The sequence below is a fragment of the Centropristis striata genome, chromosome 11 (genome assembly GCF_030273125.1).
Source record: "Centropristis striata isolate RG_2023a ecotype Rhode Island chromosome 11, C.striata_1.0, whole genome shotgun sequence".
In the NCBI taxonomy this organism is placed as follows: Eukaryota; Metazoa; Chordata; class Actinopteri; order Perciformes; family Serranidae; genus Centropristis; species Centropristis striata.
This window is the reverse complement of record NC_081527.1, coordinates 22,331,309-22,344,162: the sequence shown is the minus strand read 5'-3', so window position 1 is coordinate 22,344,162 and position 12,854 is coordinate 22,331,309. Positions and strand designations below refer to the sequence as shown.

At 44.0% G+C, this 12,854-nt stretch overlaps 1 protein-coding gene across 2 annotated transcripts in view; it reads right to left on the bottom strand.

Annotated features, from left to right (window-relative positions):
• The window catches only part of lamc1 (laminin, gamma 1), a 66,809-nt gene that overhangs the window by 31,150 nt on the left and 22,805 nt on the right, over window positions 1-12,854 (bottom strand). For both annotated transcript variants that reach the window (XM_059344075.1, XM_059344076.1), the window contains exons 2-3: window positions 8,973-9,277; window positions 1,335-1,465 (exon numbers count right to left, since the gene is read on the bottom strand). In XM_059344075.1, the coding sequence (XP_059200058.1) occupies window positions 1,335-1,465; window positions 8,973-9,277 (436 nt within the window). The remainder of the gene's footprint in view (window positions 1-1,334; window positions 1,466-8,972; window positions 9,278-12,854) is intronic.

The following is a 12,854-nucleotide window of genomic DNA, read 5'->3' as shown; positions in this document are numbered from 1 at the left end:
TCTTGTAGAATTAGATGTCCTTAATAACATACTTAAAGTTTACTAAAAATCTGACCACTAGAAAGGTGTCATTTTCAAGATGGGCAGGAAGCACCAACACTAGGCAAAGCCTTATGAGAAAGGAGAAATATGAAATTACTGAAGGGAAACTGTAAAGTGTCTTTGGTGCAAGCAGGAAGGCTCACTGGAACTGCACAGATCTTTGTGGTTGTAAATGTAATAAAAAATATGAGTGAAGCTAATAAAGTTCAATTAAATGTATGCATGTTTATCTATCTATCTATCTATCTATCTATCTATCTATCTATCTATCTATCTATCTATCTATCTATCAGATCAAATAATCATTTAGTGATATTGTCAATAACTTTAATGACTCCTTGATGCAGAAAATGTAGATTTTGACAACAGGATTGACCTTCTGAGTGGCTTGGAAGATATATTGGTTCTCATAGATTTTATATGGCTGCCATCTCCGATCCATGATCTTGATGAAGTGGCTCCCATCAAAAATTTAAACCTATGGCGATTGAGAGCATGTGGAAAAAATTGGAGCTTTTTTGTATGACGTGTCCATAAAAATTGAGTAATGGAAATGGGGTATTTCTTGGAATCAAAAATTGGTAAACTCAAGAGAGGGGGGATGTCGCTAACCTGGGAGGGTATTTCGGGAGGGGTGGGTGGGTAAAGGGAAGTGAATACTACTTGTTGTATTACTGTATTTGACTTGTTTTACGCCCTTCTCTTTTGAAAATAAAAATAATTGATCACAAAAAAAAATTGGTAAACTTTTAGTATGTTTTTAAGGACATCTGATACTACTGTAAACCACTGAGAAACCATTTGTTATAATTTTTTTAGGGTTAAACCATATTTGCACCTGACGATTAAGCAATTCAAATTCAAATATAAATAATTAAAATTCAGTTTCTGGTGGCACATATTTCAGCCCATACTCTGGTCCCCGTTCTTCTCGCCCCGCCCCGTTCCGGTCCCTGTAATCCAGCCCTGCCGGCCAGGAATGTGAGGAATGCTGGCTGTGTAATGGAAATCTGCTCCACATTTCAAACAGATTACTGCTGCAGCGCGGCCTGTTCAGCTCTCTGTAACGCCTGTCCACAGAGTTATCAGACGAGCAGGAAAAGGAGTTCTGATGTGGATTCCTGAGCGGACCACACAGGGACACATCAAGACCAGGACCCACAAAACCTCCTGACCGCAGCGGGTCTCTGTCTGAGCAGGTTCTTTATGGAGCTCAGCTGCTGGAACTTGTTCACTTCGCACATGAAGAGAGGAAACTTTAATGCTAATGAGAGTGTCAGGAGTCAGCTTACCTTCCTCCCACAGCGAAGTCAGAGATGGCGTAGTAGTAGGACTTCAGGACCTTCGGGTCGTTGAAGACCTCGTCTCCGAACGTGTTGAGCCTGTTCAGGGTCACTCTGATGTCTGTAGCCGTCACCCAGTCCTGAAAGACACGGGGACAAGGTCAGGGACAAAGACAGAGACAAAACGTCCAACACAGAGAAACAACACAGAGACACAATGAAAGAGACACAAAGATACAAAGACAGAGACACAGAGACAGACACACAGAGACAGACACTCAGTATGTTTATATGACACTTGAAAAAAACAAATTATTGCCTTTATCTGACTATAACTGTACAACTAAAGTGCATGTAAACGTGTTAGTCCGACTAATGGACACCCAGATAATGTGATTAGAATCGGATTTTCGCCGGCATGTATGACAAGACAACGCAGGTGCGCATGCTCCATCCCCTTACCAGCCGCACTGCCGTATGACCCCTGGAACAAAAACATCCAAGAAAGCCGGTCGCATTAGCCTACGACATTAGCCGGTCGCATTAGGCGGTGTTAGCTGGTCACAATAGCCGTAGCAATGGTAGCGACGGCACAAAGTGTCAAACTTAAGTCAACCAGAAAGGGCGCCATATTAACCCGCTGACGCATATCGCCACCCAGTGTTGAGGAGGAGGACATGTTCCCGTCAGTTATTCAATTTTCTCAGTTGCGTGTAAACTGGGACAAGGACAGAAGTCATATTAGACGCCAAAATCGATTTTTAAGCATAGCTCGATTAAACTATGCATGTAAACGCACTGACAAAGACACAAAGACAGAGAGACAGAGAGACATAGACGGAAACACAGATACACAGATACACAGATACACAGAGACAGCGTCCCTCAGCAGATGAACATGGACAGTCTGGGACAGAACCAATCAGAAACACCAGAGAGACATCAGCTGTCAGAGATCAGGAGTCAGAGATGAAACTAGTGAACTGAATGAATAACTCAGAGTTAGTACAAAGTCAAATTCAAGCACTTTTCAAAGAACCTTAACCAAAGTCTGCAGACTCATCACTTCTAAATTCTCTCTATAAATACAATTGTGCAAAAATGATGTTTACAGAATTCCTCTATGACAGCAATTAATGCAGATTATCACTTATTTTACTGTTTGTGTGTACGGCTTCACATGGCGGGACAATTAAAAGGAGAACCGGCTGATTACTTGATGATTTTGTTGATCTGACAAACAGATTCAGTGTCGTACACGAGAGATTTATGAGAACTTGTTGCATTTGACACAAACACAATTTAATAATGGTCCAGATCTGATGTAGGAGTCAAGTACTAATGGATATATATTGCGAGAGTTTGAAAATCACATAAAAATAGAAAAGTTAAGATAAGAATATGGAAATGATTCTGTCATTTGTGTTGTTGTGCTGCAGCCTGCAGACAGGTAATGCAAGTAGAGTCCAGTTATGAACAGATCACAGGGTTGTGGCTGTGATTCAGATGTTAAAAATATCATTTTCACATAGGCTACAGTGCATGTCAAAAAGGACTCATTTGTTCTGTGCAACTCGGTCACAAATACACCAGGCATATTTTTAGCGTGTTTAGAAGAAAGCTTCTATTAAAAACATGCTCATCAGGAGGAAGCAGAGGGGACGTAGTTAGCTCTGGCGGGCACGCCGCGGCCGGGACGCAGTGGCTGCACCCGGGCAGGAGAGTTTAATTTCAAACACGAGTGATTGTGTCGTTATAACACAAAGTTATGATGAAAATGAAACATTTCCAAGGAGCATATTGAATTCAAGCAAATTCCAAAGCTTGGACGGTTAAAACTGAGCAAAACTTTGTATAAAGGCTGATAATCATGTTGTCATGATGTGTCATGTCGTGTAAGACGGATGGAGCAGAATGAAGCAGCTGAGGCTGGTGGAAGCATCATTAGTTCTGCAGATGTTTTGCTCATTAACCACATTTATTGGACACTTTGAGCTGATGACGGAGTCAGAGGACAGTTCCTCCTGAGGGAACATTAATGCCATCTTCATCACAACAGTTGATCAGATTTGTGTCTTTGAAGCTCACCTGACCATCACTGCAGCAGCAGACTCACATGTTCAGAGAGGAACTGGAGCTCTGAGGAAACAGTGACGCAACACCACAAACACTCCAACTGGGACATTTCAGTGAAATGAAATGTATTTTTCTTGGCGCTGCGATATGAGAGCAAGATGGAGAGAACACCTGTTCTATGGAGGAGGAGGAGGGGGATAAAGCATGTGAAAGGCTCCTGGGAAAGTCAAGAGTGAAGGCCACAGATAGCTTTGTTCACTATCAGCAGGAAGTCTTATCAGCCCAGAAAGTTTTTACAGAGCAGGACGAGAGCTGGAGCAGCTGCTGGAGGAGGACAAGCAGTGTCCCTGGCCTCAACAAGGCTGCTGCTGCTACACGCTGCTACACGTTGTTGCTGCATCATGCTGCTGCTTCATCATGCTGCTGCATCATGCTGCTGAATCATGCTGCTGCTGCATGAAGCAGCATGATGCAGCAGCAGCAGCATGATGCAGCAGCAGTAGCATGATGCAGCAGCATGATGCAGCAATATGATGCAGCAGCATGCAGCAGCAGCATGATGATGCAGCTGCATCATGCTGCTTCATGAAGCTCATGATGCAGCAGCAGCATGAAGCAGCAGCATGATGCGGCAGCAGCAGTAGCATGCTGCTGCATCATGTTGCTGCATCATATTGCTGCATCATGCTGCTGCATCATGCTACTGCTGCTGCATCATGCTGCTGCTGCTGCAGGGAGGGGAACACGAGTCACAGTGTTCATCCAGATCTGATAGGAACACGCTGCTGGCAGGGAACATGTGAAACCAGATGGGGCTCAGAGCCAAGGCTCGACACCTCGTCTGTCTCATGCTGACCAGAGGGACAATAATTCTCTGTACTGCAGCATCACAACTTACAGGAGGACAGACTGAAGCTCATTGTTAGTAATAAATGATCACACAGTTTCTTGGCTTTCCAAACGTCTCTCCCTGTTCTCCTTTAAAGAGAATAAAGTTCTGACTCCCAGCCTCGGAAGGAAACTGTTCATAGATCTGCCGACAGCCGGCTGGCATCCGCTCAGATCTGCTTTCTTACGTGTTCAGACGGATGGAATAACCGAATAAAAGGAGAAATCTGGCCATAAAAACAGAGAGAGGTCACAGAGGAAACAGCAGGAGTTTAAATCATGTTGAACATTTCTCCTCCTCCTCTCACACTCTTATGTTAAACCCTCAGAGAGCTGCTGGGAATGTGGATTCCTGCAGTCAGCTGTGACTCTCAGCCCACTGCCTCAGACAGGAAGTGGACCTTTCACAATACGACCACCTCTTAGCTTCTACCAGATGTATTTATATATTTACTCCAGAGTCATAAACAAACCACCAGTTAGAAGAGCAACTACAGCTAATGGCTGGAGGTCCTCGTGTTTCACTGCAACATATAAAATCTATATAATCTATAAATTCTAGAGCAACATGTCTTTGTGCAGAATAACACAGAACGACAGAAATGAGAAAAAAGAAAAGAAAATTGTAATAAAATAGAATTAATATAAACACTTCCAAGTGTCCTGAATGTAGTGAAACCAGTTTTCTCCACATATTGAAGTATTGTCATGTTTCCAGCCTCTCCTGTCCTCTCCTCTCTGCTCTGTGTAAACAGCCTCTCCTGTCCTCTCCCGGTTTTAGAACATTCAGGAGACTTGGAAATGTGTTTTAAAGATCAGATGAGAAAAACTCAGCTTAAAGCTTCCTGACAGTCAGTTATGTGGCGTTTAATGACTGTCAGTGTTGAGGATTGAGTTGAGGACCGTGAGTCAAGGCTCTCAGCTGTATCCTCGCTGTGAGATCCGTGTGTTGCCAACCCCTGATGGGTGTTGGCAGACTTCCTGTTGCTGGTTGAAGGATGGTCATTGTTGGGAACGTTCCTGCAGCTGCGTTCTCAGCTGGTGGGTTATCTGCAGCGCTCTGAGAGCTTCCTGCTGCTGGGTGACGCCCCACTCTCTCTCTTTATGATTCATGGAGAATCGCCCCGTACGTCCGGCAGCTGCGGCTCTGCGGACCGTACGGTCCAGGATCTGCTGCAGCTCCTCGGCTGACTCAACACTGTGTAAACTCTACAGAACATTTGTTTGCCATCAATCAACTGCAGCTCTGCGCTCAGACGTGTTTTCCTGGAGGAAGAATGCTGCCTGGTGTTAGAAACTCCTCTGGGATTCACAGACAGAGCTGAGCTGCAGCAGACTGCAGGCCGGGCCTCAACAGCACCGACAGGGACGAGTTCCTGCTGCAGAACTCTACCGACAGAACTCCGCCGACAGAACTCCAACGACAGAACTCCAACGACAGAACGCCAACGACAGAACGCCAACGACAGAACGCCAACGACAGAACTCCAACGACAGAACTCCAACGACAGAACTCCAATGACAAAACGGCAATGACAGAACTCCAACGACAGAACTCTACTGGAGAACTCTACTGGGAGAACTCTACTGACAGAACTCTACTGGCAGAACTCTACTGGCAGAACTCTACTGACAGAACTCTACTGACAGAACTCTGCTGACAGAACTCTGCCGACAGAACTTCGCCGACAGAACTCTACTGACAGAACTTCGCCGACAGAACTCCAACGACAGAACTCAAACGACAGAACTCTACTGGAGAACTCTACTGACAGAACTCTACTGACAGAACTCTACTGACAGAACTCTACTGGCAGAACTTCAACGACAGAACTCTACTGGAGAACTCTACTGGAGAACTCCACTGACAGAACTCCACTGACAGAACTCCACTGACAGAACTCCAACGACAGAACTCCAACGACAGAACTCCAACGACAGAACCCTACTGACAGAACCCTACTGACAGAACCCTACTGACAGAACCCTACTACAGTACTCTACTGCAGAATTCTGCTGGACAGAGACGGACACAGACAGACAGAGCTGTCCTCCTGCTCTCTAAAGCCCGTCACAGTCTCAGATCTGTGACAGGAACAAGAAATAACGCGACTCATAAATAATACCATCCATTCATAATCACTGTAACCGCTGAGACATGAAACTCATTGATTCCAATGGTGCAACGGCAGCTGTTTGTGGACAGAAATACATTGAACAACCCTTTTTTACAGACTGCTTCTCTCTCAAAAAATAATTACATATATTGATTTGTCTGTGAATGTTTCCGCAGCCTCAGAGTGTAAGACATCTGATGTATCTTTGTTCCCTCAGCACTGCGTCCAGAATGATAGTTGAAGTAACAAACTAATGAATATTTGGGTTAAAATTAATCTCTGACTCTGAATAAATATGAGTGAGCTCTTCACTTGTGTACCGTCTCTTCTTCCTGACAACTGGAACCAACCAAACAAACAAACATATTTAAAGGAAACTACTCCACAAATGGCCCATAAAATATCTGATTGGATGTAAATATGAAGAAGTATCATGATGTTTTCTGGAGGAATCCTGTAAAGTGTCAGTAGAGTCTGTGAGCCAATCAGCCAGATGTCTCTGTGTGCAGGACATTTGCTTTTTGTCCAAAAAAGGTCATTTCATGGACAGTTGAGGAGAACAGGAGGTCAGTGCAGGTCAGCAGGGAGCTGAAGGCTGTTAGAAGTCTGTGGAAGTGAACAAGTTCACCTCAGAAACATCAGGTTTCATCTACGTTCATCACCACTAAATACTGTTTCTGTCCCCGCGCTGTCATAAGTATCAGTGGCTTGGAAACCGTTACATTTTTACTGCAGTAAGGAAGAGAATACTGTGAAAGTGTTTAAATAAAGAGTGTGACAGATCTACCACCTGCTGTGTGAGGAGGGGACCGAACCACAGGAGCTCCAGAATAAAACAGAGCGGCGGCGGCGGCAGCGGCTGGTTAAGGTGGACAGACGTTAAGGTGGACTGTCTCAGCTGGTGGTTATTTCCCACTCAGAGCTCAGAGATGACAGACAGCAGGAATGTCAGGGAGCGACAAACAGCCGTCTGACGCCTCCTAAAAGAGTCCTGGCTTCGGTATAAATAGCTTCGTGCCGACAAGTCAAATAAGGAAGTTTAGAGCCGAGCTGCAGAGCTAAATCTGTTCATTTACAGCGAGCAGAATCAGGAGGCGCTCAGAGACCCAGAGACACGTCAGGGTCTGGCTCCAGGACTCAGTTTAGTCCAGAAACATCGCACAGAAATAAAGAAAATCAAACCCCCAGATAAATTCTCTATAAGTGGACACATGGACAGAAACAACCTGCTGCTGCTCTGTCCCTGTGTCTCCATCTCCTCACACGGCGCTCCGTCACGCCGAACTGCCATGTGAATGCAAGCCGACATCACGCCGACATCACGCTGACATCATGCCGTAACAGAACCAGTTTGAGTGTCCTGAGGAGACACCCTGCACAGACCTGTACAGCAGAGACAGTCTGAGAAGCTGATGAGACACAAAACTACAGCAAAACCGTGTGTGTGTGTGTGTGTGTGTGTGTTGGATGTTCTGAGGCCGTTTGTGTCTCTTCAGGGGACCCGTCTCATAATCTGTCCCTCTGTCTCACTCTATATTTTACTCTTTAAATGCTGTCTCTTCTATCTAAACTGCTGTAAACCTGCTCCTTCTCCTCCCTGCTCCTCCTCCTCTCTGCTCCTCCTCTCGGATGTTTGTGGAACATTTAAAATTAAACAGAGAGAAGAATCTGATCCAAACATTACGAAACAACCAGAACCAAAACATGAAGCAACAAACTCACAGAGAGAGTGAAGAAACATGGAGACAGACACAGAGAGGAGGAGGAGAGAGGGGAGGAGAAGGAGGAGGAGGAGAAGGAGAGAGAGGAGGAGCAGGATGAGGAGGTCAGAGAGCTGTGGTGGGAAACCCGGGGGCGTCTCCTAGCAACATGTAGCAACACTTGGCAGAAAACCTCCAAATGAGTTAATACAGAGCTGAACTAAGGAGAGGAGCTGCTGACGTTCTAAAGACAGAACGGTTCTCATAAGCTGGTTTTTTGACCAGGGACTGGTGCTAGTTCTGGTTCTCAGTTGGTTCAACTTCTGAACCAGCTCTCGTCATTACGTCACTGTTAACGTCTGTATGTGTCCCCCCCCCCCCCGGTTCTTAAAGACAGAACGGTTCTTAAAGACAGAACGGTTCTTATAGACAGAACAGTTTTAAAGACAGAACGGTTCTAAAGACGAAACTGTTCTTAAAGACAGAAAAGCTCTGAAGACAGAACGATTGTTACAGATTGGAGGGTTCTTAAAGACAGAACGGTTCTAAAGACAGAACGGTTCTTATAGACGGAACGGTTCTAAAGACTAAACTGTTCTTAAAGACAGAAAAGCTCTAAAGACAGAGCGATTGTTACAGATTGGAGGGTTCTTAAAGACAGGACGGTTTTTATAGACAGAACGGTTCTAAAGACAGAATGGTTCTAAATACGAAACTGTTCTTAAAAACAGAACAGCTCTAAAGACAGAACCGTTCTAGAGCTAATAAAATAAATGAATACATTTTCCTTATTAAGTAATCTTTTGTTTTGAATGTTTATGTTGGATCTGATCGTGCAGACTCGTGGCGCCCTCGCCGTCTCTCACCTGCAGGACAGGGCTGTTGTCGAAGTTGTAGGCGCTGGGCCGTCCTTCCAGCGTGGAGAACGCCACGTTCCCTCCGGTGAGCGGCGAGATGTCGCTGAAGTCGTCGGTGCAGAGCGCCTGCTGCTCGTCCTCGCCGGTGCGGATGAAGCCGCGACTCGCCTTGCGGTACGTCTTCTCGCAGGAGCCGCTGTAGTACTGGTACGGCACCCAGGGCCCGCCCTCGCTCGTTCGCTTGTAGATGGCAAAGCTCTCGGGGCGGCTGGTGTGGAACTTCAGACGCACGTAGGTGATGTCGAAGGACTTCCCTGTAGGACAGGAAGTGACACGTCAGTATCTGTTAAACCCTGCTGTAGTTCTGCTGTCTGACTCAAACACAAAAACTACGTTTCCCATCAGCCCACACTTCACTACCGCATTTATGACAAAATAATAAAATATTTATTCGTAAGATGTTCAGTGAGAGAACACACACACACATATATATATATATGTATGTATATATACACATATATACATATACACACACACACATATATATATATATATATATATATATATACATATATATATTTGTATTCTTTTTTTAATGATGCAAAAATGCAACATTTCAACAAGGACGGCATCCAACAAAAATGGGAAAAGACTTAAAATTACAGACAAAAACAAAAAAATTGTCAAATAAGTTTCATAGATTGTTGAGCACTGATGAAATAAAATACACATTTTTTACAGAAATTACGAAAACATGAATTAGTCAATAAAAGTAATATTTACTGAATCATGAATGCATAATAATTTCGCGAAATCCTCAAAAACTTAAAATAATAAAATAAAAAAGTATTATTTTCTTGATAACCTATGATTTCCAGCTTCATTTATTATCGGTGAATTTCAACATATTTTGTCTGAACTAAATTAATACAGTTTATGTGTTGCAAGTTTGATGAATTATTATTAATATTATTTTTATTATTTTCTATGGTGGCCCTGAGATCTCAAATCATTTAAACGTGAAAATGAAGAAACGGAGCCCAAAATTCTCTTTCTGTTAGCATCAAACAGAAACATTTATTATTATTATTATTATTTATTGTTGTGTTTATTCTGAGGTTCCTGCAGGATGTGAGGTGTTCCTGTCAGGAATGTGAACATCGCTGATACACGCCACGGAGCTCCGGCCCTTTAACGCTGACACTCCGCCGCTGGTCGCTCTGACATACTTGGCGAGTTGGAACACGCCGACGAGCCGTCAGTCAGCACCGCCATGTTCCAGCCGCGGTGGCGGGGGGTCGGCTGTTTGCTCAGCCACAAGAATCCGCTCTGTAAACAGCGTGTTGACAGGGGCCCCGGCCCCCGGGGGCCCCACCGCTCCACTACAAATAAAGGTGAAGCAGCTGATGGGACTGAAGGGGCGTTCAACAAAAGGACGCCGTTTATTACAGGAAACAATGAAGCAACAGCAAACACACTGCTTCCTCCACCCTGTGTGTGTGTATGTGTGTGTGTGTGTGTAGCTGCAGGGTGGAGATTTACAGACACTGATAACTCTGCATACATTTACTGACATTCTCATTCTCCTCTCTGTGTCCTTGTTCTTCACTGCATAATATATAAAATCTATATAATCTATAAGTCCTGCAGCTCTGTGGAATCAGCAGAATCATGGCTAGAAGTGGGAACAACTTATATATAAACCCTTCTCACAAGTGTATTGAATGTAGTAAAATCAGTTTTCTCCACATACTGAAGTATTGTCATGTTTCCAGCCTGTCCTCTCCTCTCTGCTCTGTGTAAACAGCCTCTCCTGTCCTCTCCTCTCTGCTCTGTGTAAAAAGTTGGTCACTTTTTATAACTGATGATCAGTTCAAGGACCGTGAGAAAGCTCAAACTCTGACGATAATGTCTGTCTCTTGCTATGATAAACTGGATTTATGGTGATTTTTAAAAAAGAAAACAGACTTTCTGCAGGTTTTGGGGTTCAGATGGTTAATTTATGACAGAATAATATTATGAATAATGTGCCATGTGAAGACTTTGACCCAAACTCTCCCTGAGAAGAGTTCAAGAACAGTGTTGAACCAAAGGGACTCTCCAGAGTTTCTTTTAAACGTGATGCAGGACATGTGGAGCGTCTTTTGTCTCTGTGTCTCATATCAAAGCAATGAGGACGGACAGGAAGTCCTCCGTCACCGCCGTCTCTTTCAATACAAAAATAAACAAAAAAACTCCCCCACATCCTCTAGGACAGGACAGAGCCTCAACACAGACACGTCCAGACAGACAGGTGGGAATAAAACACCACACGGCATGTCTTAACATGGGAAATATTGAATTCTACTGTTTCCCTCTAACCTGCAGAAATGTTTACATTCATTTCATTAACACTGTCTCTATTCTATTTTTTCTTTTAGAATAGTTTTACTTTTAGGCTGGGTACAGCAGTGACCAAAAGGCATAGTGTCATTTCTCTTTGATAGATTCAACTCTCAAAAATACACACCAATATCAGGAATGAAAGCCTAGGATAGAGACACAAATGTGGGACAATAATTAGACTGGGAAGCCATATGGAACAATGTCTCTGGAGCCCCAAAAAACTCAAATCAGATATATACATTTGAAATTCTGCCATAGAGCATAGGTTACACAAAGAATATATGGGAATGTCCAGAGGTATCTAGATTATGGAGAGATGTGACAGAAAATATTACTGATTAAACAGGAGTTCAGTTCCCTATGTGCACCTTTTAAATGATGATTCCCAGCATGGTAATGTATGGCTTGCAGGGCTCACTGCAGCCAAAAAGATTGTTGCCCAGCACTGGAAATCCCCTCATGATGTATGGGGGGGTATCATTGTTTCTATGTGTCTATAGAACGTGTCATTCAATGTATATGGTTATGTTTTGGCAATAAAAAATTAAAGAGGAATAAAAAAAGAAGAGAAAATATTTTAAATCAAATGAAAGCTTTCAGTCAGGGTTTATTCCCACGTTTCTTTTCTTTCTCTAATATGATCATTAACTAAATATTGTGGGACAGATGACGGGAATTTAAAACAACACTTTAGAGTTTTGTAAATATATTTTCACTATTTTCTGGCATTTTCAAGACGAGGCGATGAACGGAGAAGATGATAATCAGGTGAACTAAAAACAAAAAGTGAGAGCTAACGATCCAATCAGAGCAGAGGACAGAAACTACAAACATGTCTCAGCCTCAGAATGTCTCAGAACGTCTTCTGGACATTTTGTTAAATGTTGAGTCTCTGAGACGATGAGACGTCGGTCTGTCTGCTGGACGGAGGAATTCTGTCTGCGTGTCCAGAACAAACAGCGTATTGATGAGAGGACGAGGACAAAGAGCGCGCTGTGGCGTCCTCGTCCTGCATGACGACAGGACGGACACAGACAGACGTCCCGCTGTGGACAAAACTGCTTCCAACCAGACTTCACTCACATTAACACGTTTTCCATCACGGAGACACTTGATTCAGGCTGCCAGACAGCAGGAAGTCCACCAGAATAAAAGCTCAGACAAGCTGTGCCTTTATTTTGAAGAGACTCATTCTGAAGCTGAAGAGACAAAAAGTCTGAAGACATAAAGAGAGACGCTGGGTTTAACTTTCTCTCTTCTCAGAGTTAAGAACCTTTAACTCCGTCAATTAGCTGGTCTGGCTTTAAGCAGAGCTAACGGGGCTATTGTGGAGCGCTGACCCCGGGAGACTCTCCTCAGGGGCCCCGAGTCAGGCCCCGACATGAAAAGAGAGGGAGGAGGAGGAGGAGGAGGTGCAGAGGAGAGGAGAGGAGGAGGACACGGTGACGGCAGGAATGAACCGGCTGGAATGTGTTTCCACCAGGAAGAGTGACAGAGGGGGAGAGA